The following is a 25,325-nucleotide window of genomic DNA, read 5'->3' as shown; positions in this document are numbered from 1 at the left end:
GGGGGGGGGGGGAGAAGGTCCCCACCCTCTACCCCTCCCACTCCTTTTCTACAGCAATTTGTCTGTGTCTGTCCCCCACCCACAGCCCCCTCCCATTGTCGTCTGGATGTGGTTCTATTTTTTAATGGGTCCCTCTTCCCTTCCTCTGCCCTCTCTGTCCTGGCCTCCCTCCCCTCCCCCACCATCCCTAGTCTCTTGCTCTTTCTTGGGCTTCTGTACAACTCACCTTGTATACACTGTGTACACACAACCAGCCAAACAACCAACGGCAAACACTTTACTGTAGGCTGGAGTGTCTCTATCCTGCGACGTTTTGGGTGGCACAGGGTCTGGAACAGGGCTTTTCAAGAACTCTGGGAGGTAAATGGCGCCTGAGGTTGGTGTATTGGGTGTGGGCTGTGTACCAAACCACCCCAGTATGAAATCTAATGGCTTCAAACAGCAAACACTAATCGTCTTCAGTTCCCCAAGATCAGGAGTTTGGGGCCTAGTCCCTACTAGGGTCTGTCATGAGAACACAGTCAAAATGTTGGCCAGGGTGGCAGCCCTCTGAAGGCTTTTAGCTGCAGGATCCACTTGCAGGGTGACTGTGGCTGGAGTTCTCAGTTCCTTGCCATTGAGCCCCCATTGTGGAGCTACTTGAGCATCCTTACAACATGGCGGCTGATGTTCCCACAGAAGGAGTGATCCAAGAGAGAGCCGGAGGAGGCCACCAGATTCTAAACTCCTAATCTCAGATATCATATCCCAACACTTTGGCTACACTCTGCTAGAGCAGTCTTGAGATTCAGCATATGTATACTCAATGAGAGGGAAATTAAACTTCACTTTTTCTTTTTTTAAACTCGTTTTTTTACTTTCTGGTACTGGGGATTGGACCCAGGGCTGCTTTACCACTGAGCTATAAATCTAACACTTTTTATTTTTTATTTTGAGATAAGGTCTCCCTAAATTGTTGAGGCTGGCTTCAAACTTATGTTCCTCCTGACTCATCCTCCTGAGTTGCTGAGAAAACACCATTTTTTTTTTTTTGTTTTTTTTAAATTTTTTTAGTTGTAGTTTGACATAATACCTTTATTTGACTTACTTATTTTTATGAGATGCTGAGGATTGAACCTAGGGCCTCAAACATGCTGGGTGAGTGCTCTACTACTGAGCCACAACCCCAGCCCCAAGAAAACACCATGTTTTGAAGGGGAAAGTACATGAATTTTTTTCTTCCTTTTTTTTTTTCCTTCCTTCTTTTTGGTACTGGAGACTTACCACAGGGCATTTTACTACTTAGCTACAGACTCAACCCTTCTTATTGTTTATTTTGAGACAGGATCTTGCTAAGTTTAGGGTCTGAGTTGCTGAGGCTCGCCTGGAATTTGTGATCTTTCTGTCTCAGCCTCCCCAGCTGCTGGAATTACAGGTATACACCACCACGCCCAGTTGTGAATTCAATTTTTTTTTTTTTTGGTGCTGGGGATTGAACCCAGGGCCTTGTGCATGCGAGACAAGCACTCTATCAATTGAGCTGTATCCCCAGCCCTTAAAATGTATTTTTAAGTTACTACAGTGACTTCAGGAACTAGCAAACTTTTTCTTACTTTCTAATTTGAGGATGACTCTGTTTCAGAACTCTTAAACACCAAGGTCCCGGGGTGGGCTTGCAATTTCTAGAGACTGGTCTACATTTGTGGATGAAGTCCTGCATTGTTAAACCTTGCTATTCAAAGTATAGCCATTACTTTGGTGTCCCCAAAAAGCTGATGGAGATGAAGGCTCAGATCTACTGTGTCAGAACCAGCTCTTCATTTTGTTTTTAATGGTGCTGTTGCTGGAGAACAAACCTGGGCCTCACGATGGCTAGGCAAGTACTCTTCATTTGGCCATACCCCACACCCAGGATTGACCCCAGGGGTGCTTTGCCACTGAGCCATATCCCCAGCCCTTTGTATTTTGAGACAGGGCCTCACTAAATTGCTAAGGCTGACCTCAAGTTCACATATTTGGCTCCACGTCTTTTTTTTTCTCCTGGTACTACAGATTGATGTCTCCATTGTAGAGGTCCTAGGGTTGCCTAGGATCTCTACAATGGAGCTGTAGTCCCAGCCCTTTTGGTTCTCTTAATTTTTTTTTTAATATTTTGAGACAAGGTCTCAGTAAATTGCCCAGGCTTACATAAAAAATGTGTGATCTTCTTGCCTCAGCCTCCCTAGTCACTGGGATTATAATCATGTGCCACCATGCTCAGCCAGAATCCACTTTTAAATAAAATCCTAGCTGGATGCAATGGCACATTACCGTAATCTCTGCTACCTGGCAGACGAGGCATGAGGATGGCAAGTTCCTGGCCAACCTGGGCAACATAAAGACAGGAATGTCAGAATTTTGAAATCAACTGGCAGTACTGTAGAACCCAGTTTACAAAGTAGTGAACAGGCTGTCATTCTAGAACCTGGGTGCTCATTTTCAATTCAGACCACAGGTGTTCCAGACATGTTCTGAGGCAGGGTGGAGACATCAATGTCCTAGGTTCCCTTCCAAATGAACTGAGGAAGAACTCTTGCAGTTCTAGAACCTTGGTGTTGTCTAGGTGATCACATTGCAGATTTCAGAACCTGGGTCTTCAGAATGCAGGATGGACAGCAGCATTCAAGAACTGCAATGGGAGAGTCACTGATGGACCATGAACTTCCTAGAGAATCACTGAGGACTGAGGGTGGACTACTGGTGTCCTTGAACTGTGGCCTTTAGCATGTGAAAGTGCAGCCACTGATGGCAAGTGACACACTTCAGTTTCTGGATTAGGCTCTCAAATGGGCCAAAGGCACCAGGATTGGCATTGTCCAGAGATCAGACAAAGTGGACGGAGTATCTTGAAGGTGATTGATGGAGCAAGGATCATTTATTCCTTTAGCAGTAGCAAAACATTCGCTGGCCTTTGGAACCCAACTGCCCAAATTTGAATACTGGCTGCTGCCAAGCAAGTTGGCTAACAGCTCCCATCCTCAACTTTGTTTTGTGTAAAATGGGCTACTGTCACTGGGAAGATGAAGTGCTTTGAAGCACCTAGGATGGTGCACAGCTCCTGCTCTCCATGGCAGGAGAACCCAGGAGGCTTGGCAGAGGTCTAAGACATGACAAAAAGAAAAGGCAGGCAGGAAAGATGAATAAGGACAAGGACATCAAAATGGGAGAGACTTAAAAATCATTGTCAGGGTTCGCCAGAATGCATGGGAGGGCAGGAACCTTACAGAGGAACTCGGCACCAACACATGCCTAGGGACATGCCAGCCTGTTCAGCATTGTCTCAAGTTTTTAGAATGGCATTAACCATGAACCTTCCAAAAATGGCCTGCCAGTTGTCTTTTTGAACCTTTATCTGGCCACAAACAAGAACTTGTCACCTTCTCAATGTGCATCTTGGTCCTGTAAGAAGGTGGGTGTCTGGAAGGAATTCAACAACACAGGAAAGATTCAGATCTACTGGGGAGTGTCAATAATGGAACCCTGGGGGAAAGAAGTTGGCAAAGGACCCCCAACTAGGGCTGAGGTAGAAGTGTCAGACCTTGTCTAGAAACTGAGAGAAATGTTTCCTCCTGTAATTCACATTCCCCCACCCAGCAGGGGTGGGCCCCTTCTTAGAGAGGCGGGGAGTGAACCTAGCACAATACAGCTGAGCCACGCTTAGTCCCAGGGCGGAAGGTTGAATACAGGCCAAGGATTCTGTGATAATGAAACCCGGAAAGGGATATTCACTAATCAGTGTTCTAATCTGGAATACAGAGGGACATTCATGGTTCTGGGGCAGAACAGAGAACAGTGGGCCATGGTCATCAAACATGAGCACTTGGTGTGGACCAGGTGCCGAGATCCTTCCCGCTTTGTGATCATCTCAGCCTTTCACCCACCCTGCAGAGCAGCTATGTGATCACCCCCATTTCATAGAGGATCCTGAGCTGGATTTGTTGTTTTTGGTAGTGCTGGAACCCAGGGCCTCACTTGCTAGGCAAGCACTCTACTAGCGGGCTTCATCTCCAGTCAGAGCTGGATTTGAATGCAGGGAGCCTGGCCCCTGAGGCTGCGCCAGGCCACACTGTATCTGTACCACAAGGCAGGTTCTGCATTGGGAATGAGCTATTTAGAGATCAGGGACCAGGGCAACAGGTTGCTGACTAATGGCAGGTGGCAGGTGAAGGCCTAAGTTCTAGGGCAGGTGGACATCTCGGAGGAGGTTTCTGGCCTGTTATAATGTGTAGGTGTTGGGGTTCAAAGATTTTCAGTCAGAGACGGTTGGGAGGTGGGTGGCTGGTGGTCTCTTGGCTCCAGCCTTCCAAGTCAGCAAATCTGGGGCAGGATTGAGGGTCTTAGATTGGATGTGGTGGTCAAGACACAGATTAGCTTTAGATTTACAAATCTGAAGACCACTTGCTTAGTGTGACCTAAAGACATTCTGTATTTCCACCTCCTGTCCCCCACAGACCAAAAGAGGCTCAGATGGGATGTTCCCCATGAGTCCCAAGATGGACTTGGGGCTTAGATTCAGACGTCAAACCCATTGGGAACTTTCTGGAACTGAAAACTTGCCTGATATCATTCTGTCCACCTGTCTGCCTTGCTCTTCCAGCCAAAAGACCTTTCTCAATATAGATTGTGGCGGGGAGGGGGGGTGCACACCATTTGTAGTATTTGCCTGTTTCCAAGGTCTTGGAACGTTGTAGAACAGTACTGTCCAGTAAAGCTTTCTGTCCCTGGTCCCTCCTCACTCTGCCTGCCTCTCTGGTTTCTTTCCAATAGGGATGTACATTTGCTCCATCCCATAACAGGATAGCCACTAATTAGGTGTGATTATTGAACTCTTAAAATATTGCTGGTGTTCCTGATTTTTGGTCTTAAGTTAAATAGCTCCATGTAGCTTCTGGCCACCCTACTGAACAGTGCAGTTCTAGAACTTTCCAAAGACATTAAAGTTTAGACATTAAACTTCATCCTAACAAAATGCCCACCCAAACAGTAAAGGTTGGGCTCACGCTGTTGAAGGGAAGTGAGGTCTGTACACCTGGCTCAGTTTATTCCCATCCTTTCCCAAGAAATGGGTTCTAGGCCCCACGACAGTTCTAGATTGGGCAAGGCTTTAGAGTAGGGCACTGAAAGTATGCCCTGAATTCACCATTTCCCTTTTAGAAACCACCTCCTGACATTGGCAGTGACATTTATTTTTCTGGGGGTGGGGAGTTATATACAGCAGTGACCCTGGAACCCCTCACCCCACCAGGGGCTTGGGTGGGGAAAAGAGGTGTTGGCAAAAGGCACACAGTGGCGTTGGCCCAGAGGAGGCTGGGAAATAAGGGTAAAAGGTGTAGTGTGTCCTGGGAGACCCAGAGGAGGAAACTGAGGCTCAGCCAGGGCCTCAGGCCACACAGCAAGGTGCAAGGCAGCTGGTCCCGACAGCTTGTGCTGGTCACTTCTCCTACCCTGGCTACAGCAGGACACAGGGGCAGCCTTCATCCTTCTTCCTGGGGGCGCTGGGAGGGCTGGGTGGGAGCTCTTGTTCCTGATATTTCCTGTGGGAAGCAGTTGTTGAGTCTGGGCTGGAGGGGATGGAGACCAGGGTGACAGGAAGGGGACTCAGTTTACCTGACGGCCCGCACCAGCTGCTCGAAGGCCTCATCCACGTTGAGACGCAGTTTGGCTGATGCCTCAAAGTAGGCCACATGGTGGGAGGCGCTGAAAGTAGATGCTTCAGATCGGGGGACCTGGTGGGGATGGTTATGGACACGAATCAGGTTCTCATGCTCAGGGTGACCCCAGCTGGGAAGGCTATAATTGAGGTAACCTTTGGTGGCTCAAGGGGAAAGTTGCAGAAAGATCCTGGGTGGATGTTGAGGGAGTTGGTGCCATTCAAGTGAGGAATCCGGAGGTTTCATGGACGTTTTAGGTAACTAGCGATCAAGTTAGGTAACTAGCAGCCAGGAAGGGTGTGGGTTGGGGGTGTTGCTCAGTGGTAGAGTGCTTGCCTGTCATGTGTGAAGCCCTGGGTTCCAGTCTCAGCCCCGGGGGTGGGGCATGTAAGGTGTTCTTAGCAGAGGCCACAGGCCAAGCTCCCCCTAAAACTGGGAATCCCACAGAATTTGGTGGAAGAACTGGGGAGCTATGGGAGGGCTTAGGCCAGTGGGAGGTCTATGTAAGGGGAGAAAGAGAGACTGTGGGGAGAGGCTAGGTGGGAAAAGAGGAGGCAAGGGGCAGAGATTCAGGTCTCAGAGGTGTGCATGGGGGTGGTGCCCTTTGCCCCATCCTTCCATCTGTCCTGGGGACGTCTGTGCTAAGTCCTCTGGTGAATGATGCTGGCGATCCAGATGGTCCTACTTGGGGATAACACATCCAAATGAGAAGCGTGGCATTGGAGGGAGCAGAGACGCAGGAGTGAGAGGAGGATGCTGTACTGGACGGAGCCTCCCAACCCCATTTGGGGTCCCCAGGGAAGGCGGCATCCCAAACCTGGCGCTGTGTCTCCAGATCTGCCTTATTCCCAACCAGCACAATGGGGAAGTCATCACGGTCCTTGACTCGGAGGATCTGAGTGAAGAGTTTGCCCACTTCGTTGAAACTGGGAGAGAAGTGGGAGAATGAAGTCCAGCCCAGGTGGTGCCCCCCATTCCCCCGACTTCCCATACTAATCGGCCACTGGCCACCTCTCACCTTTGCCGGTCGTTAATGGCAAACACCAGCAGGAAACCATGGCCAGCTCGCATATACTGCTCCCGCATGGCCCCAAATTCCTCCTGGCCCGCGGTGTCCAGGACTGAAGAGATGGAGGAGTACCATGGGAACGAGGCTCCCCCAACCAACCCCAATGAGCCCCTGGTGACATGCCTCCCACCCATTCCCAGCCGCCCTCACTGTCCAGCCGGGCTGGGATGCCATCCACGGTGCAGATCTTCGTGTAGGAGTCCTCGATGGTGGGGTCATAGTCAGACACGAAGTAGGACTGGAGGGGCGGGGAAAGGCCACTGTTACTTCTGTGTCCCTACAGGATGTCCTGTCCCTGGTCCCTCCTCACTCTACCTGCCTCTCTGGTCTCTCTCTCTCTCTCTCTCTCTCTCTCTCTCAGTCTCTAACCTTTCTGACTCTAGGTCTCTACTTCTCTGTTGCCTTCTCTTTGGGTATCTGAGCCACTCCCTGTTCCAGTCTCTTTCTCTGCATCTCTTCTTGTCCTCTGTGCTATGAAGCACATCTTTCATATCATGATTACATCTTGGCTGTGTGATATTGAACAAACTGCTTCCCCTCTCTGAGCCTGTTTCCTAATTTGAAAAATGAGCTTAAGAATAAAGAATAGCAGTACACTCATTCAGCATTAGAAACTCAGGGGAAATCTCTATTAGATACTTAACATGTCCTTAGGCAAACAGTAAGCAGTTACTAGGAGCTGTTGTTCAGAGAAGCTGTCTGTCTTCTCTCTCTCCCTCCTCTTCTTCCCTCTCCCTCTCTCCTCCTCCTCTTTCTCCTCCCCTTCCCCTCCTCCTCAAGCGGCCTCCAGCGTCTCCTCCCAGGGGAAGGTCCCGGTTCCAATCCGGCTGTGGAGAGGCTGCCCCACCCTCAGCCCCAGCCCCGCCCTTCCTGCCTGGGTCCTGCCGCCTCCAGCCAGGCCTTGGGCCAGCTCTGGTCTGCCCCTGGGTGCAAGAGGCTTAGGGTTGGGGCCTTCCTCTGCATGGGTGGGGCTCACCCAAAGCTCTTGCTGTGGGTGGGGTGTCTCTGGAGGGGTCTGCAACCCTGGGGCCTCTCCAGTAGCACCTAGGGACATACACCTTTCAAGGGTTTTGCTGAAGTGGGAAGGGTTTCCCATGGGAATGTGGTAGAGGTTTCCTGGGCAGGAGACGGTTTTCAGGAGAGGTGTGATTTGGAGGCTGGGAGTCTAAAGGCTGCATCCTATCTGCTGGAGGTGTGCTTGGGGTAGGGACCAGGTCCTGGGTGGGGTTGTGGCTCTGAGGGGGATTAGGGGCGTGTCTTCAGAGCACACCAGAGAAGCTCAGGCTTGAGAACTGAGGGCCAGCCCTGAGGAGGAGGTTTGCTGGCACTTGGAAGGTTTGTCATAGACTAGTCTTCCAGGCCTTGTGATGCATTTATGGGGCCAAACTCCTAAGGAGCAGGTCTTTCTGGAAGTGTGAAGAATCTTGGGCCTCTTGCATGGAGTTTCTAAGACAGGCTTAAGGAGTTGGAGTGAAGGAGGACTGGACATGGAGGAGTGGAGGTCTGGCAAATGGGGGTTGCCAGATCTTGGGGTCTTGGGAATTTTCAGGAATGGCTAAGGGACAGGATCTCTTGGGTCTGAGGGGAAATCCTCTCTGAGCAGTGGTTAGAGGGTGCGAGTCTCAAGACTGGGTGGTTCCAGAAGAACCTCAGGGCCAAGGTCTGGGCAAATTTCTAGATGCTGGGGGAGATTCCAGAAGGGGGCAAGAATCCCCACTGGGGGAATCTCAAAGGTGCTGGACACAGCTGTTCTCTCCGTGAGCCTCTGAGGGGAAATAGGGTACAGGGCAGAGGGTGTGGAGAACCCTTGGGAGTGCACAGGATCTGAATGAGGCTACTGCTCTCTATTTAAGGTGCTCTCAGGAGGTACTCAGAGCCAGGTCAGCAGAGAAGCGGGAGGGATGGTGGGTCTCCGGATGTATTAGGAGAAGTCCCGCGTGCAGGGGGTGGAGGCCCTGGGGGAGCTTGGAGTCGCAACCTGAGGGGATCTTTTAAGATTAGAGGGTCTTTTAGGAAGGTCTCAGTGATGGGTCAAGGGGATACAGAAATCTCAGGGAGCCCCCAAAGGTTGAGGTCTGGGTCTCGGGGACCCCTCCCGGGTGAGGGCCCACTACCTGGATGAACTGGATGGTCAGTGCGCTCTTGCCCACGCCGCCGCCGCCCACGACCACCAGCTTGTGTGTCTCGCTGGGCGGGGGGTCCCCGGGTCCCGGCCCCCCGCCCCGGGGCCGCCCCCGCCCAGTCCCGGACGCCGCCCCGCTGCTCATGTCGCCACCGCTGCTGCCGCCTCTGCTACAGGGGGGAAACCGGGCGGGACTCAGGGTCGGGCTACGCTAATGAGTCTACTGCATAATCATGAGCTCTGGCAGCAAGGACTCCGGTCTCAGGACACTTAAGGAGGAGGCAAGACCAGTGAAAAGGAGGAGCTATGTTAATAAGGGCAGGAGAACGAAGTTTGCTGCAAGGGGGAATTCCGAGTGGGGCGTGGTTATGCTAATATAATTTTGTGCTTACCCCACCCAGTAGCGCCACGCGCTCTCAGCTGGCGGGCCGTCGGTGGGCGTGTTTATGCTAACAAGAGCTCGTTTTTCTGGTAGATTGGAGGGAAGCTCGTTCGGGGTGGGGCTATGCAAATAAGGATCTAGTGACAGCTTCTCTGAGAACCATCCTCCGGGTCTCATTCTGGTAGGCGGGGCTTGCCGACTCGCGCGCGTCCGTATATAGGGCGCTCAAAGTAAGAAGCGGGTCTCGAAGAGAAGCTCCACCTCCATCCTGGGATCCTAGCCAAGCTCTGTACTCGAGAGTCTCAGCTAGAAGCCGGAATCTCCGCCCGCTTAGGGACCCAGGCTTCCGGTTCCCGCTGTCCCAGCCAAACGGAAGACAGACTGGGAGGGGAGAAGGGGCCCTGGAGGGAAACTGCAGAGTAACGGGTCAGGGAGGGGCCGTGAGATCATTGCATTCCTGATCCATGAGCCAGCTAGCCCAAGTCGGGACGCCCGGGTCATGAAGGGCCTGGGGCCAAGATTTGTGGGACTTCGAAGCGGAAGCTGAAGTCCCAACACTGGGTTCTTTGGAGAAAATAAGGCTGGAGACGGACTCCTGGGAGGGAGGGAACTGCGGGCCTGTTGGAGGCTGGGAGCCCTGAATTCTGTGTGAGGGAACCCGAACTCTTGGTTCCTATCAAATGTGAGCCTGATACCTGGAATAGTCTGAAAGGGGAAAGGCCGAAGCTCCTGACTTGGATTTGAGAAAGGAGGACTGATTCCTGAAGAAGGAAAATCCTGCTGTGAAATAATTAAGAATTCCGACTTTTCTATCCCAAGTGAGGAGGCTGAAGAGTCCAGCTCCTTGGTTCTAAATTTAGAGGGGGTATTGCGGGATCTGGATTCTATGATCTCTAGAATGTGGGCGGGGCGACTTCCAGCCACTCGGCGGAACTACAATTCCCTTGCGTCTGTTCTGCTGAGCAATATTTTACGCCACTTCCGATTCCTCCGTCCTTTCCCCGCGCGCGCAGGGGACTGTGGGGCCTCACCGCGAGCCACAGCAACTCCGCCCACTTCACCTCTCACCCCCTTGCTGTCCCCGCGCGACGGTGGCGGTACGCGGACTACGCATCCCGGCGTGCGTCGCGCGTACCCCGCTCCATGTACCCCATCGCCTGCTGGGAAACCGAGTCCGGTTTTCTTCCTGCCCGCCTTCAGGGCACCGTGTTCGGTACTTGAAATCCCGGCAAGCTCGGCGGCGCTTTAGCCCCGCCCACTCCCCCCCTTTGCTCTCGAGCCCCGCCCCATCCCGCCCCGCCCCGCGCTGGGGCCGGAGCCGCAGCCCGAGCGGCGGGGTAAGATGGCGGCGGCGGTCCGGGCCGCGGGGCTCGGGCCTATTGGGGTGGGCGGGGCGGAGTCGGGTTGCTAGTTGTCCCGGGGTACCCCCCGCCACGCCACGGGGCCTGGAGGGCTTAGCGGCGTAGTCTCGAACCCGGCTGCGGTGGCGAAGCCTGGCGCCGAGCAGGGGGCCTTCTCAGGGCCCCTGGACGCGTCTGTGGGTACCAGGGGGCGTCTACGGGGTGTCCCTGAGAGGACTGGGGGCGTCCGTAGGGCTTGGACCGGGCCTAGGGCCTGCTCTCCATCATATACCTGACTTGGGTAGTGTCCGTAGACACTGTAGCTCGTCTTTATAGGCAGACCGGAGGATAGGGTCTGCTGAGTGTTTTGGGGCCATCTTGAGATCTTGAGCTGTGTCCCAGGGGTGAAGGAGGTCTGCAAGAGCTGAGGAGTATCTGCAAAGCTACCTACAGAACCTGGGGTATGTCTGTTAGGACTGGAAAGTGTCTACATGGGCTGGTCTGTGGATGCGGCTGATCTACATAGGTCTGACTATTTATCATGCCTGGAAGAACTCTGAGGGTAGAAAAGTCGCTTAAGGCCACCTCGAGGAATGAAATTTGTTCCCCTCCCACCCCCACCAGGGATGGGAGGCAAATATTGTGGTGTATTAAGAATCATGGATGGGTCTCCAAGTATCTGATCTGGGTGACAGGAGCCTGGGGGCAGTTAGAAGGACCTGGAACCATCTAGGATGGCTTTGATGGAATTGCAAGAATCCAATTTCTATGCTTGAAGCAAACTCAAATGCCTTTGGGGGCCAGATAAACATGTGGAGAATAATGCAAAATAGAGTATTGGATATTTTGCCCAGCTCAAATGTACTTGCCCTTCAGAAAGTAATTCACATGAAAATTGCTTAAATTTTTTGCATTGTCCTGGAGCTGTAAAGAAAGTTAGAATTAGTCCATGAAAGTTTGAGAGGGTCTGTAAGGTCTTCTACACTTACCCAGCACAGTGCTTTTCAAACTCTTTTAACCTTGATTGGCAGTCAGGAATACATTTCTCATTGAAACTCAGTGCATAACAACATATGCATGTAACTAATATGCAAGATCCATGAATTGATATTTCCTCTTACTACTTGTGAAGCACTGTGAAGAATTTTTGTTATGTTCTATTTACTTTTTGTAACAAGCTATTTGTGATGTACTAAACTGCTCCCGGACTCTAGTTTGAGAACTACAGTTATCTGCAGAACCTTCTAATGTCTGAAAGATCTAAGGAGCTGAGAGCATGACTCAAGAGTAATATGCTGCAGAGGGTTTGTGGGTCTTCAAGTCTGTAGGCAGGAGATCTTGGATATGTGACTATTCTAGGTAGCATGTGCTTCCTAGGAGGTGCTGGAGAGCAGCTATGGGGCTGGGAACTGTCCACAAGACTAGGGGTATTGAATGTTGGCTAGAGAAACTGGGATACAGTATAACAGGGCAAGATGTGTCTGTGAGGGGTTAGAGAAGAGGCAGACTTTTAGAGTACTGTGAGGTTAAATATGTGAATGGAAGATTGGGCACAGCTTGAAAAATCTGTAGTAAGTCAGAGACCGGTGCTGAGGTCTTTTCTTCACAGATTTGTAGCAGAGGAAGTGGGGGAGACAGATGTAGGGGAAAACTGGACATTAAGAACTAACGATATAATTACTATTAATGTGTATTGAGCACTTTGGATGTGCTAATGAGTCTGTGACTTTTAATTCTCACAGCTATTCTCTGAGATAGATGCTACTATTTTGCCATTTACAGATAAGCACAGAGTATGGCTTAGGGATTTTGAAGCTTTCTAGGAATTTTGACATTGGGTATTGTTTTCTGAGCAGCGGATTTGTCAGTTATGACAAAGCTCACAGCTGTAATATTCATATTTTCTGAAGTTCTAATCAGGACATCTGCCGGTCTAAAGGATGCTCTTTCAGCTGCTTAACTGGCACTGTAATCTTAAGAATTTCTGTGGCATTGCCAGGGCTTTGGCCATGCTTCACAGGATAGGCAACAAGGTAACAGGCAAGTGCCTCCATGAGACTAGGAGAAAGCATGCCTTTCTTTAGCATTTTTGCTTTAAAAGTGGCATTACAGATTTTGCAGACTAATCTCATGGCTCCATTTTTTAATATATAAATAAAAATTCTTTGGTCCCTCACCATCGAGGATAATTGATGCCCTGTGAAGCTATGTGGTACCTGGCATTGGATGATGTCTAGTACACTTGTATATTATCAGTTTGGGAAAGGTGGGTTTATGGGACTGTGGAACACACTGTTTGAAATCACAACACACAAAAAAAGTCTGTGTTAGTCCTATGAGGGTAAGGAGTGAGGTCTTGAAGTTTGGATAGGATGTTGGGGAGCCATGGGAACTAGGGAGCAAGATCTTGAAATAGGTGACCGAGGAGACCTGTTGACAGGTGAAAGCCAGGAAAAGAAAGAATTGCTCTAGTCCATGTGTGTATGCACTCTCCCAAGGACAGGATAGACTGGGATAAAGTAAAGGAGGAGGGATGCCGAAGAGGATGCTGATGGAGGCACTGTTGGAGGCCCTTGAGGTCTTCACATCCATCCTCTGTTTTCATCCCCTTCCCTGGCCTCCACTCCACACTGTTGCCCCTTGACCACCAGGTGACCATGGAGGAAGAAGATGAGTCTCGAGGAAAGACAGAGGAGTCAGGCGAGGATCGGGGTGATGGTCCACCTGATAGAGACCCCACACTTTCTCCTTCTGCCTTTATTCTGGTGAGGCTGCTGGACTCCTGGAGCTGAGGGAGGAGGAAGTGCTGGGAGTCCAGATTCCAGGGCCCTGTCTTCAGGGCCTATGGGGAGGAGACCAGGGAGGAAGCTGGGGGCCTGCATTCTTGGCTCAGTACTCCTGCTTGGTGGTAGGGGTGTCTGGAATGTTTTGTCTCCCAAGCAGCAGAGGTTGCAGAGGGTAGTTTACCTGAGACCTCTGACTCTTGGTTTTTCCACCCCCCACCCACCCCGTTTTTCCCCAGCGGGCCATTCAGCAGGCTGTGGGAAGCTCCCTGCAGGGGGATCTGCCGAATGATAAAGGTATGGTGGGTTCTGGTTCTTTTCAGCCTCACCTTCTCTGCATTCTTTATCCTTATATCATTTGGATAAGCTTTTCCTGGGACTACTGGGTACCATCCTTGTGCTGGGCACAGGGAGCCAAAGATAGGCTGGACCTCATAGCTGCCTTTGAGGGGCCCACAGTCCAGAGCAGGGGAGAGACAGTCACAGCCTAGAGGTAGCCCGATGCACTATGAGAAGGCAGGAGAGCTCCCCAAACTAGCATGGAGGGAGAAGGTCAGCAAGGCTTCCTAGGAGGGTAACAGGTGTGCTGGGTCTTGATGAATGTATCAGAGTTGTCTGATTGGAGGGAAGCCTATTAGGCAAGGGGGCAGCAGGTATGTGGCACAAGGGCATGGCATTAAGGGACTGGCTGTGGTTCCTTGGGGCTAGGTGCGGGAGGGTGTGAGCAGGGTGGTAGGATATGAGGGGGAACAGGAGAAGTCTGTGGAGACTGGGTTGCAGCAGGGGCTGAACATCAAGCTGAAGCATGTGGACTTCATCCTGTGAGCATGAGAACAATTGGGTGAATGAGAAGCCCCAGAAGAGGCTGTTGGGAAGCCTTCCAGGGCCTGAGTTGGGAGGTGATGCATGGTTCCATTGTCAAGCACTAGAACAGGCTCCCCCGCCAGGAGGTCTTTGTGACTAGTTCTGTCTCCAATCCCCATGCAAATCTCTTTTTCTAGATGGTTCTCGGTGTCATGGCCTTCGATGGAGGCGCTGCCGGAGCCCACGGTCAGAGCCCCGTCCCCAGGAGTCAGGGGGAACTGACACGGCTACTGTGAGTAAGAGGGGCTGGGTACCTTCACTCCTGGTTTTGGAGGAATGGGGAAGGCAACCAATCTCCTGGATCTGGGGTCCTGACAGAGGACGACAGGAAGTTCTGGGGGCTTGATCTCTGGGTCTTAATTTCTGATAGCAGGCAGCATAAGGGAATAGGTATGACCCTGAGTTTTCTTGGGGTCTCAGTGACTGGGTTCCTGAGAGCTTAGGGACTGGGGATATAATATTTGAGTTCTCACAGCATGGAGCCCCTCCTGGCCTACTCCAGGTGTTGGACATGGCTGCAGACAGCTTCCTCACGGGGCTAGTAAGCATCCTGGATCCTCCGGATACCTGGGTTCCCAGCCGCTTAGACCTACGGCCTGGCGAGTGAGTAATTGGGCCATTGGGCTGTTGGAATGGGGATCGCCCTGATCTGAGAGCCGCAGCATCCCTGAGGCTCAACTACTCCTTCCGCCTTGCAGAAGTGAGGACATGCTGGAGCTGGTGGCCGAGGTCCGAATTGGGGACAGGGATCCTATCCCCCTATCTGTGCCCAGCCTGCTGCCCCGTCTCAGGGCCTGGAGGACAGGCAAAACGGGTATGTGAGGCTGGGGCAGAGATGGGCAGGTGGTCTTGGATTTATGTGGGAGTCAGCTGTTTTTAGTAACAGTAGTAGTGATAATCATGTCATTTATACAAAAATACTTAACTTTTTTCATGTGGGATTGCAGTAAAAGTTATGTGTACACACAGGTATATGTAAAATAAAAATGGATGCTGTAGGGATGGACTGAGTAGGAGCAATGAGCACTTGTGAAACCCTTGGTGTCCAGTGCTAACTATTGGTGTCACTACATTGAGAACTCCTCTCCCCAGGAGGGGAGCTCAAGAGTCTCCGTCCTCCAGAGGAGTGAACAGTGAGCAAGTGAGAAGGCACTTGATCCACGTCACAGCCAGGTGCTTAGTAGTGGACCCAGGCCTTCAGCTAAGGTGGGCCTGAGTCTAAAGCCCACGCTTTTTATTTCTACAGTGTGTACTGTGCAAGTAAGAATCTGCTCCCTAACCTTGCACATGGCAATAGACCCCCATGAGTAGCTTAAACCAGTGCTTCTCCAACTTGAGCCTACATCTGAGATACTTAGTAATATGGACATCACTAGGCCCAGGGATTCTGATTTTGCAGTCTGAGGGGGAGTCTGGGAATTTGCTTTTTTAACAACATGCTGCTGATCCCTGGGACTCCTATTAGTTTAGATTTCACTTCTGCATGCACACACATGTTCAAGGAGGTAGAGAGGAGGGGTAGACGGTGTATTTGTCTCAGACGTGGCATCATATCAGCCATGACACCAGTTCCCTTAATGAATGTGGCTTATATACCCCCTGTGCCAGGTTACATTTAGACACATGGTGCCTAGGCCCATGTCATTCTTGTGGGCCCATAGTGTGCTTTGAAATTTCTCTTAAATCAGAGGTTGTAGAGGATAAGTAAACAACGGTAGGGCAGCTTTCCAATAAACCTTCATTCCAGAAACAGGCAAAATACTGTATTTGATGCCTGGACCTTAAGAGTGACATAGATGTATCCAAGACCTAATAGTTATTTTTAGGGGGCTCTGAGTTATATTTCATCTTTTACTTATTTTTTGTGGTGTTAGGGATCTAAGCCAGGAATTTGTGAATGCTAGGCAGGTGATCTTTGACTGGGCTATACTCTCAGCCTCTGTTTTTATTGAGATAAGATTCTCACTGTGTTGCCCAGGCTCACCTCAAATTCCTGGGTCCAAGCAATCCTCCTGCCTCAGCCTCCCCAGTAGGTAGAACTATAGGTGTGTGCCACAGTGCCTAGCCCCACCCCTATTTTTTAATTCCAGTTGACTTTTTGTCTTTTTCCTTTGAAAAATACTAAAACTTCAGGAAAAAGAACAAAATCATCATAATCCTGTCCTGTTATAGAGGTTATTTGAGAAAGTGTCATTCTTTGTTTCTGGATTACTGTAGTCTCTCAACTGTGTTGTGCTGAAGGTGGTGGTAATGACAAGGGCAAACAGGTGCTCACACTCTCCAGGTCTTCTTTGGGCACTAGGTGCCATCACCACTCCCTGAATCCTGCTGTCACCTGTGCGGGGTGAACACAGGTTTGCCTGCTTCCTTATTCTCCAGGCACCTCAGCAGCTGACAGCCTATGAGCTAGACTTGGTACCTGTCTTTCCCTCTCCCCTCTCTAGCATAAGCTCCCAGAAAGCCTGGATTGTTATCTGTTTTGCTCAGTGCTTTTTATCCCTAGTAACTGGAACAGAGCCTGGCACAAATAGGGGATTGGTAAAAATGTGTTGAATAAATGAACCAAGTTCCATTTTGTAGATGAGGAAACTGAGGCAAACAGGTCGAGCCATTGTCCATGGTCACATTACTGGTGAGGACAGGAATCTTGATCTGAATACAAGGTGGCTCTAGAGCTGCCCTTGTAAGCCCCTTGCTTTCCTGGTACTGTCCTCACCTGACCATGTTGGTGCCCTTGGCAAGGCAGGGACCTGGTGGTGTGGTTGAGAGAACAGCCCCCATGTGCAGATGCGTACATCTGAATCTAGGCCCAGCTCCTCACTTTTGGCACAGCCTATTAACTGTCTCCACTTGTGTGACATTTGACATCCAGAGTGTAGCGCTTAGTGCAGAGGGGTCTTAGAAAGGTGAACTAAGGAAGTGATCTGCAAAGCATGTGCCTGGCCCAGAGGAAGGAGCCAACTCTAGTCATTGCTATTAGTGGTATCTTTGAGTCGGGAGCAGGTGTGGCCCTTTGGGTGGGGCTCATGTCAGAGTGGAGAGCTTGGGAGGATTTCGGCTGTCTAGGCACGTGAGGTCTGCAACCTCCTTGGTTTGGACCACCATTTAACCTTCTCAGCTTCATATTTGTCTCCACAAAAATGGGGTAGACTCCCACAGCAGGCAGTTGGCATCACAGGCCAGGGCTTGCTTTGGCCTTGGAGGTGGCCTTGGGTTTGAACCCTGGCTTTCCTGCTCCAGCCTGTTTCTGCTGTGATGATGTTACCACTATTGGTCAAGGTGGTTCCTAGGCTTCAAGGGCTAGTGTGTGATGCTGTTACAGCCTGAGAGTGCAGGCTTGAGCGCCCTATTGACTGGGCTTGCACCCTGGTTGGTCCCTGCTCTCTATTGCCTGCCCATGGGAATGATACTCAGCTCTCTCCCTCAAATGCCTCCCATGCCCCAAGGGTCATGTACTTTTGGAGTAGGGTTAGGAGCATCCTCTAGATGGCACCCACGAAAAGCACTTGAGTAGCACCTGGTTGTGCAGTGAGTGTCAGTGGGAGGGCCAGTGATGGGCACAGACCTCCCTGCAGGCCCCTCCACCGGGGGACAGGAAGGAGTGCCCCTGACAATGTCTCTTGTCTGCCCTATTCCTTTGCAGTTTCTCCACAGTCTCACTCTTCTCAACCCACCTGTGCCCGCCACCTCCTCACCCTGGGCACAGGAGATGGGGGCCCTGCTCCACCCCCTGCCCCCTCCTCTGCCTCCTCTTCACCATCCCCTTCTCCCTCTTCATCCTCCCCTTCCCCTCCTCCTCCTCCTCCCCCACCTGCCCCCCCAGCTCCTCCTGCACCCCGATTTGACATCTATGACCCCTTCCACCCCACCGATGAGGCCTATTCCCCACCACCTGCTCCAGAGCAAAAGTATGATCCCTTTGAGCCCACCGGCTCCAACCCCAGCTCATCAGCTGGGACTCCCTCACCTGAGGAGGAGGAGGAGGAGGAGGAAGAGGAAGAGGAAGAAGAGGAGGAGGAGGAAGAGGAGGAGGAGGAAGGCTTGTCCCAGAGCATCAGCCGCATCTCTGAGACCCTGGCAGGCATCTATGATGATAATAGCCTGAGCCAGGACTTCCCAGGTGATGAGAGTCCCCACCCGGACCCACAGCCCCCACAGCCAACTCCAGCCCCTGGAACACCACCCCAAGCGGACTCCACGAGAGCAGATGGAGCCACCCGACGGCGTGTCTTTGTGGTAGGGACAGAGGCAGAGGCCTGTCGGGAAGGCAAGGTCTCTGTGGAGGTGGTGACAGCTGGTGGAGCTGTTCTCCCTCCACCACTATTGCCACCTGCTGATTCAGAGATTGAGGAGGGTGAGATCGTCCAGCCAGAGGAAGAGCCCAGGGTGGCGCTCTCCCTCTTCAGGGCCAGTGGCAGGGCCCCCCGGCCTCCTCCGGCCTCCACGGTCACCCCTGCAACCCAGCCCCTGCCCCAACCGCCTGCTCCTCGGGCCCCTGAGGGGGATGACTTCTTGTCTCTGCACGCGGAGTCCGATGGCGAGGGAGCTCTACAGGTGGACCTAGGGGAGCCGGCTCCCGCGCCACCTGCTGCCGACACGCGCTGGGGCGGCCTGGACCTCCGCCGCAAAATCCTGACCCAGCGGCGGGAGCGCTACCGCCAGCGCTCGCCCTCCCCGACCACCGCCACTGCGACTGCTGCCTCCGCTGTGGGCCCACCCACTCGCAAGAAGTCCAGGCGGGAGCGCAAGCGCAGCGGGGGCGAGGCCAAGGAGGCAGCCTCATCCTCCTCTGGCACCCAGCCTGCCCCACCGGCACCGGCCTCCCCCTGGGACTCCAAGAAGCACCGCTCTCGGGACCGCAAGCCAGGCTCCCACACCTCATCGTCCGCCCGCCGCCGCTCCCGGTCCCGCTCTGCCCGTCGCCGCTCGCGCAGCTCAGACCGCCGCCGCGGGGGTAGCCGCAGGTCACGGTCCCGGGAGAAACGACGGAGACGGCGGCGCTCAGCCTCTCCGCCCCCGGCCACTTCCTCGTCGTCATCCTCCAGGCGTGAGCGGCATCGAGGCAAGCATCGGGATGGTGGCGGCAGCAAGAAGAAGAAGAAGCGCTCACGTTCCCGGGGTGAAAAGCGGTCTGGGGATGGAGGCGAGAAAGTACCGGTGCCCACCCAGCAGCCCTCAGGCTCCACTTCGGCAAGCGGAGAACGGGACAGCCGCCGCCGGGGGGCCGTGCCGCCTTCTATCCAGGACCTCACGGACCATGATCTCTTCGCCATCAAGCGGACCATCACTGTGGGCCGGCTTGACAAGTCCGACCCCCGAGGACCCTCACCGGCCCCAGCCTCATCACCCAAGCGTGAGGTCCTGTACGACTCAGAGGGACTGAGTGGGGAAGAGCGGGGTGGCAAGAGCAGTGAGAAGGACCGTCGGCGCTCAGGGGCTGCCTCCTCCTCTTCCTCTTCCCGGGAGAAGGGCTCTCGGCGGAAGGCTCTTGATGGGGGGGACCGGGATCGGGACAGGGACAGAGACAGGGAGAGGGACAGGTCGTCTAAGAAGGCCCGGCCTCCCAAGGAGTCAGCACCTTCCTCAGGGCCCCCACCAAAGCCTCTGGTCAGCAGTGGCTCAGGCTCCTCCTCCTCCTCCTCCTCCTGTTCCTCCCGGAAAGTGAAGCTGCAGTCCAAGGTGGCAGTTCTGATCCGGGAAGGTGTCAGCAGCACCACCCCAGCTAAGGATGCTGCATCTGGTGGCCTGGGCTCCATCGGAGTCAAGTTCAGCCGTGACCGGGAGAGCCGCTCCCCCTTCCTCAAGCCTGATGAGCGGGCTCCCACAGAGGTAGCCAAAGCTGCTCCAGGCAGCACCAAGCCCAAAAAGACCAAGATCAAGGCCAAGGCTGGGGCCAAGAAAGCCAAGGGGACCAAGGGAAAGACCAAGCCATCCAAGACCAGGAAAAAGATCCGCAGTGGAGGCAGCAGTGGCGGCAGTGGGGGCCCTGTGTCACTGAAGAAATCCAAGGCAGATAGTTGTAGTCAAGCTGCTGGAACCAAGGGGGCAGAGGAGACTTCCTGGTCTGGGGAGGAGCGGGCAGCCAAGGCCCCTAGCACCCCGCCCCCCAAGGCAGCCCCTCCACCCCCTGCACTCACTCCAGACTCACAGACTGTGGATAGTAGCTGTAAGACTCCTGAGGTCTCCTTCTTGCCTGAAGAGGCTACTGAAGAGGCTGGGGTTCGAGGTGGGGCAGAGGAGGAGGAGGAAGAAGAAGAGGAGGAGGAGGAGGAGGAGGAGGAGGAGGAGCAACAGCCTGCGACCACCACAGCCACCAGCACAGCTGCAGCTGCCCCTAGCACTGCTCCCAGTGCAGGGTCCACAGCTGGAGACTCAGGGGCAGAGGATGGGCCAGCAACCCGTGTCTCCCAGCTGCCCACACTGCCCCCGCCCATGCCCTGGAACCTACCAGCTGGTGTGGACTGCACCACCAGTGGCGTCCTGGCCTGTGAGTGTTCAGCTGGCAGGGGTGGGGTGGTGTGCAGATGAGAAAGGTTCAAGGATAGGAACTGGTGGATACATGTTTAAAGGCAAAGGGGATGCCCTGGGAGGGGTAGGAATGTAGGGACATGGGCTGGTGGCTGAGGACCCATCAGGGTCTTTCCAGAGGCATCTAATTGTCAGGGCATTCTGGGAGAGAGCAGGGCAAATAGGAACAGATGGCAGCCAGCACAGACTGGAGGAGCCATTGGATCTGGGGTTTCCCTAGAGCCAGACTAGGATAGAAGAATCAGAAAAGATGGTTTGAACAGGGCACTATGTCCCTTAGGGGATGGCGGTTGACTCTGCCAGATTGCAGAGTTAAGGGGAGAGGCTGGGACTCCATGAGTGGAAGGTAGGGGTGGGTAGGACACAGTCTCAGTCTCCCACCATCTTGTCACTTGGTAACCATGGTATCATATTCTCCCTAATCATGCACACACACTTAAGTCCTAAGAACATTCAGGGTAAGGGGTGATTTTTTATTTTTCTGTTTTTTTTTTTTTTTTTTTTTTTTTGAGGCTGGATTCTCTTAGTGGCAGAGGCCCCTTTTTCCTGTTCTAAGTATGTGAAGCCTTATGGCTTACGGGCCAAGGGTGGGAGAAAGTAGCAGGTGGCTAGGTGAGGTTCACCATCTCCTTTCCTGTTATCTCCTGATGTCTATGTCATTACCTCTGCACCTCCTGCAGTGACTGCACTTCTCTTCAAGATGGAAGAAGCCAACATGGCAAGCCGAGCGAAGGCCCAGGAGCTGATCCAGGCCACCAACCAGGTGGGCTTCCCTAGGGAAGAGTCCCCACAGACCTTTCCTTTGTCCATTGCCTCTGGTTAGGAGAAGAACTACAACTCCCAGCAGGCCTTGGGGCAAGGTATTGGCCAGAAGAGGACCGTGTTGCCCTAGATGTGTTGGAAAATCAGGGTGGGAACAGTGAGGGTATAAGTTCCTTTTTCCCTTCCACCTCCCTTTACTCTTTGCTCATCTTGTGCAACTCTCCCTGCCTCCCACCCGCCACCTTTTCCCACAGATCCTCAGCCACCGGAAACCACCCTCAGGTTTGGGGGTGGCCCCAGCTCCTGTGCCCACCTCTCTGGGTCTACCACCTGGCCCCTCCAGCTACCTGCTTCCTGGCAGTCTCCCCCTGGGGGGCTGTGGCTCTACCCCACCCACCCCCACTGGGCTGGCCGCTGCATCTGACAAGAGAGAGGGCAGCAGCAGCTCCGAGGGACGAGGGGACACAGACAAGGTGAGCTGGGCCCTGGAGAAGTGTATTAATCAGTTATTAAATAATAAGAAACTAAATTTCCACTAGAATGGATGAATGGGAAAGGGGGCTGGCAGGTTTTTAAAGAAAATTATATGTGTGTGTGTAATATATGTATAATATATATATATAGCACATTAATAGCACATTATGAATATGTGTGTGTATGTAAATATACCCACATGTACACAGTCACACACAGACAAGTCTGCCACTCAGTTACTTGTTGTTCTCTTGCCTCTTTCTCTTTGTAAGTGGGAGGGGGTTATTTTCAAAAGAAGTCAAGAAAATGTTCCCAGATAAAGGGAAGAGGAATGGCTGCCAGGCAAATACAGACATGGGTTTTTCAGTTCCTACTCTTGGGGCTCAGAAGCTATTTACCGCTAGGTCAGGTCTAGCTACATGTCTTTCTCATCCAATAACCCTGCCTACCCTTACCTGTCTAGTAAAGGGTGCCAAAGGGAAAGCCAGATGAAGCCCCATAGAAATCCCCATGTGAGAAACATTGGGGCCATAGTGTAGCTGGTCTTTGTCCATGGCATGTGCTATGTGCTGTGGTGCTCTGACAGTAGGTCTGTCCTCTCCTGTCTTCTGTTTCCACATTTGGGATGGGAGGAACATTCTCTTTCTTTTGACTGTATCTCTTTAGAAACCCACTTTCTGTTGGGCTGGGAAAACCTGAGAAGTCCTTCAATAGAGCTCCCCAGCAGCTCATCAGTTTGCATCCTTGTGGCCATGTCATCCAAGATGTTGCCCCACTGTAGCCATATATCCCTTCTCTTCCCAGGATCCTTTGCCTGCTCCCATGTGTTTTGGTCCTGGGGCAGAGGCTAGAGTTGTCTGGATCAGGAAAGGGACCTCCCTGGTGGTGTTGCTAAGGGATTGCCTCTTGTGCTTGGTAGGGGGCCTCTGCTGAACAATATTTGTTCCCCTTTTGGCAATTCCCAGCGACTTTTGCAAATATTTCACTGAGGCAGGGGCGCTACTGTTTCAGCTCTGCTGTGTAGACTTCTAGCCTGCTGGCCAGGGCAGAGCCTCTTCTATGAGGCTCAACATTCTCTCCTATTCCCCAATAATCCAGCTCCCTTTGAGTCCATGCTGTGTTCTCAGTGAACATCACCTTAGTCCTTCCCATAGGTACTGCGGCATTTTACAGACAAGCTACAGAGTTTGGTTGCCTACAGGAGTGGTAGACCAGGACTCCAGTGCCAGTGTGCCATCTGTACAACCTGAGTTCAGCCACATACCCCTGCCCTCCAAACACACACTCTGCTTCTTGCCAGAATGCTGGCTCCCCTAAGTGCCCCACCATCTTGCCATCCATCAGGAGTCAGGGCAGGGTTATGAAAACCCAAACTGGGACTCACCACCACCTTGCCGAAGATCTTGTGACATTTTCATACCACAGCCCTAAAAAGTTTAATTAAAAGTGGTTGGCTGGGGGCTGGAGCTCAGCGGTAGAGCACTTGCCTCACGTTTGTGAGGTACTGGGTTTGATCCTCAGCACCATATAAAAAATAAATAAAATAATAAATAAATATATTAAATATTTATTTTAATTTATAGATGGACACATGTCTTTATTTTTATGTAGTGCCAAGGATCGAACTCAGTGCCTCACATGTGCTAGGCGAGCGCTCTACCTCTGAGCCACAATCCCAGCCCCAAGATATATATTAAAAAAAAAAAAAAAACTAGGAAAAGTCATGTATATTTAAAAAAAAAAAAAGGGTTTGGCTGGGTGCAGTGGTGCATGCCTATAATCCCAACGGCTCAGGAGGCTGAGACAGGAGGATCACGAATTCAAAGCCAGCCTTGGGGCTGGAGTTGTAGCTCAATGGTAGAGCACTTACTTGCCTTACATGTGTGAGGCACTGGGTTCTATCCTCAGCACCACGTAAAAATAAATAAATAAAAGATATTGTGTCCATCTACAACTAAAAAAATATTTAAAAAAAAAAGCCAGCCTCACCAAAAGTGAGGTGCTAAGCAGCTCAGACCCTTTCTCTAAATAAAATACAAAATAGGAATGGGGATGTGGCTCAGTGGTTGAGTGCCCCTGAATTCAATCCCCAGCACCACCCCCACAAAAAAATTTTTTTTTTTTTTTCTGGTTGTAATTGCTTGGCTAACATTTATCTCCCCACTGGACTGTGAGGGAGGGGATACATGTGTCCTGTTATGACCAGGCCTGGGACAGGTTAGGGTCTAGTGTAGAGATGCCCAGTGGGCTAGTATGACTGTGGCAAAGAGAATACAAGGCAGACCCTAAATAGGACTTCTACCTCCTAGCTCTTCTGCCAGTGGGCCAGTGTGGTTGGGCCTAGCTAGATGGTCAAGGAGGCTAAGCTGGCTTGCAGAGGTGAGTGGAGGCCTGGAGGTTCCACAGGCATTCATTTGGGCCTTGCTGTCCCTTTTCTCCTACCCTGTCACCAATGCACCAGTATCTGAAGAAGCTGCACACACAGGAGCGGGCAGTGGAAGAGGTGAAGCTGGCCATCAAGCCGTACTATCAGAAGAAGGACATTACCAAGGAGGAATACAAGGACATCCTGAGGAAGGCTGTCCACAAGGTGGGGTGCACAGGGGGACAGGTGCTGCAGCGAGATCTGTCAGACTGACGTATGCACGTGGGGAGATGGGAATGAGGGGGTGGTTTTGCAGGTGAGGAGGATGACAGGATTTCCTCAGGGCCACCTGGGCTCATTTTGGCAACTGGGGAACCCGTTGTTAGCAGGTCCAAGTGTGGGCATTGGTCTAGTCATTGGGGGAGTGGCTCCCATCCCAGGCCCAAACTGTGCTGCTCAGTAGTCCCAGGTGAAGGGGGCTGCAGGGGGCTGGCAGTGACTCCAGGTGCCCCCTGGCTTCCCAGATCTGCCACAGCAAAAGCGGTGAGATCAACCCGGTGAAGGTGAGCAACCTGGTACGGGCCTACGTCCAGCGCTACCGCTACTTCCGCAAACACGGCCGCAAGCCTGGGGATCCTCCAGGGCCCCCCAGGCCGCCTAAGGAGCCAGGGCCCCCTGACAAGGGTGGCCCAGGCCTGCCCCTCCCTCCTCTCTGAGACCCCCCTTCCCACCACAGCCACTCTTTCTACCCTTCGCCTCTTTGAGATTCTGGACATATTTATGGCTCCATCTCCCTCCTTCCCTCCCCCATCAGTGGGATGATTGGGGGAGGGTTGCTGCAGGGAAGAGGAGAGCCCCTGCCCTGCCCAGCTTCTGCCCATCTCCCTTGCCCCAAGCCTGTCCCCATTTCCTCTCCCTTCTGTTCGTGTCCCTCCCCCAATTTCATTAAAGATTTCATGAAATGTTA

General features: G+C 52.5%; 2 protein-coding genes across 5 annotated transcripts; one reads left to right on the top strand and one right to left on the bottom strand.

The window, feature by feature from the left end:
* Positions 1-5,183: 5,183 nt before the first annotated feature.
* Rras (RAS related) lies at positions 5,184-9,051 on the bottom strand. The gene is made up of 6 exons (XM_015496534.2): positions 8,853-9,051; positions 6,889-6,976; positions 6,688-6,790; positions 6,487-6,595; positions 5,626-5,744; positions 5,184-5,552 (listed from the first exon to the last, which is right to left on the bottom strand). Exons 1-6 carry the CDS (start codon positions 9,003-9,005, stop codon positions 5,468-5,470), a joined length of 657 nt encoding a protein of 218 aa, XP_015352020.1. The 5' UTR covers positions 9,006-9,051; the 3' UTR covers positions 5,184-5,467.
* Positions 9,052-10,425: 1,374 nt separating this feature from the next.
* Scaf1 (SR-related CTD associated factor 1) lies at positions 10,426-25,325 on the top strand. 4 transcript variants are annotated; one of them, XM_048790523.1, is made up of 11 exons: positions 10,426-10,579; positions 13,234-13,347; positions 13,605-13,662; positions 14,367-14,461; positions 14,705-14,832; positions 14,928-15,043; positions 17,873-20,716; positions 21,438-21,520; positions 21,774-21,992; positions 24,455-24,583; positions 24,883-25,325. In XM_048790523.1, exons 2-11 carry the CDS (start codon positions 13,240-13,242, stop codon positions 25,072-25,074), a joined length of 3,972 nt encoding a protein of 1,323 aa, XP_048646480.1. In that variant the 5' UTR covers positions 10,426-10,579; positions 13,234-13,239; the 3' UTR covers positions 25,075-25,325. The 4 variants fall into 4 exon arrangements, with proteins under 4 accessions (XP_048646480.1, XP_015352011.1, XP_048646479.1 ...); XM_015496525.2 differs by having other exon boundaries at positions 10,427-10,579; positions 14,732-14,832; XM_048790522.1 differs by lacking the exon at positions 10,426-10,579 and adding an exon at positions 10,592-11,043.

Source organism: Marmota marmota, unplaced genomic scaffold, assembly GCF_001458135.2.
Source record: "Marmota marmota marmota unplaced genomic scaffold, marMar, whole genome shotgun sequence".
NCBI lineage: Eukaryota > Metazoa > Chordata > Mammalia > Rodentia > Sciuridae > Marmota > Marmota marmota.
The sequence above is the reverse complement of the archived record's forward strand: the minus strand, read 5'-3'. Positions and strand labels throughout refer to the sequence as shown.

Excerpts from the sequence above, each read along its gene's own strand:
- Scaf1 (XM_048790523.1), top strand. The coding sequence starts at position 13,240 with ATGGAGGAAGAAGATGAGTCTCGAGGAAAGACAGAGGAGTCAGGCGAG. Across the intron at positions 20,717-21,437 it reads CACCAGTGGCGTCCTGGCCT|TGACTGCACTTCTCTTCAAG; the intron begins GTGAGTGTTCAG and ends CACCTCCTGCAG. Across the intron at positions 21,993-24,454 it reads GACGAGGGGACACAGACAAG|TATCTGAAGAAGCTGCACAC; the intron begins GTGAGCTGGGCC and ends CCAATGCACCAG.
- Rras (XM_015496534.2), bottom strand. The coding sequence starts at position 9,005 with ATGAGCAGCGGGGCGGCGTCCGGGACTGGGCGGGGGCGGCCCCGGGGC. Across the intron at positions 6,596-6,687 it reads GCCATTAACGACCGGCAAAG|TTTCAACGAAGTGGGCAAAC; the intron begins GTGAGAGGTGGC and ends CTTCTCTCCCAG. Across the intron at positions 5,553-5,625 it reads CAGCTGGTGCGGGCCGTCAG|GAAATATCAGGAACAAGAGC; the intron begins GTAAACTGAGTC and ends TGCTTCCCACAG.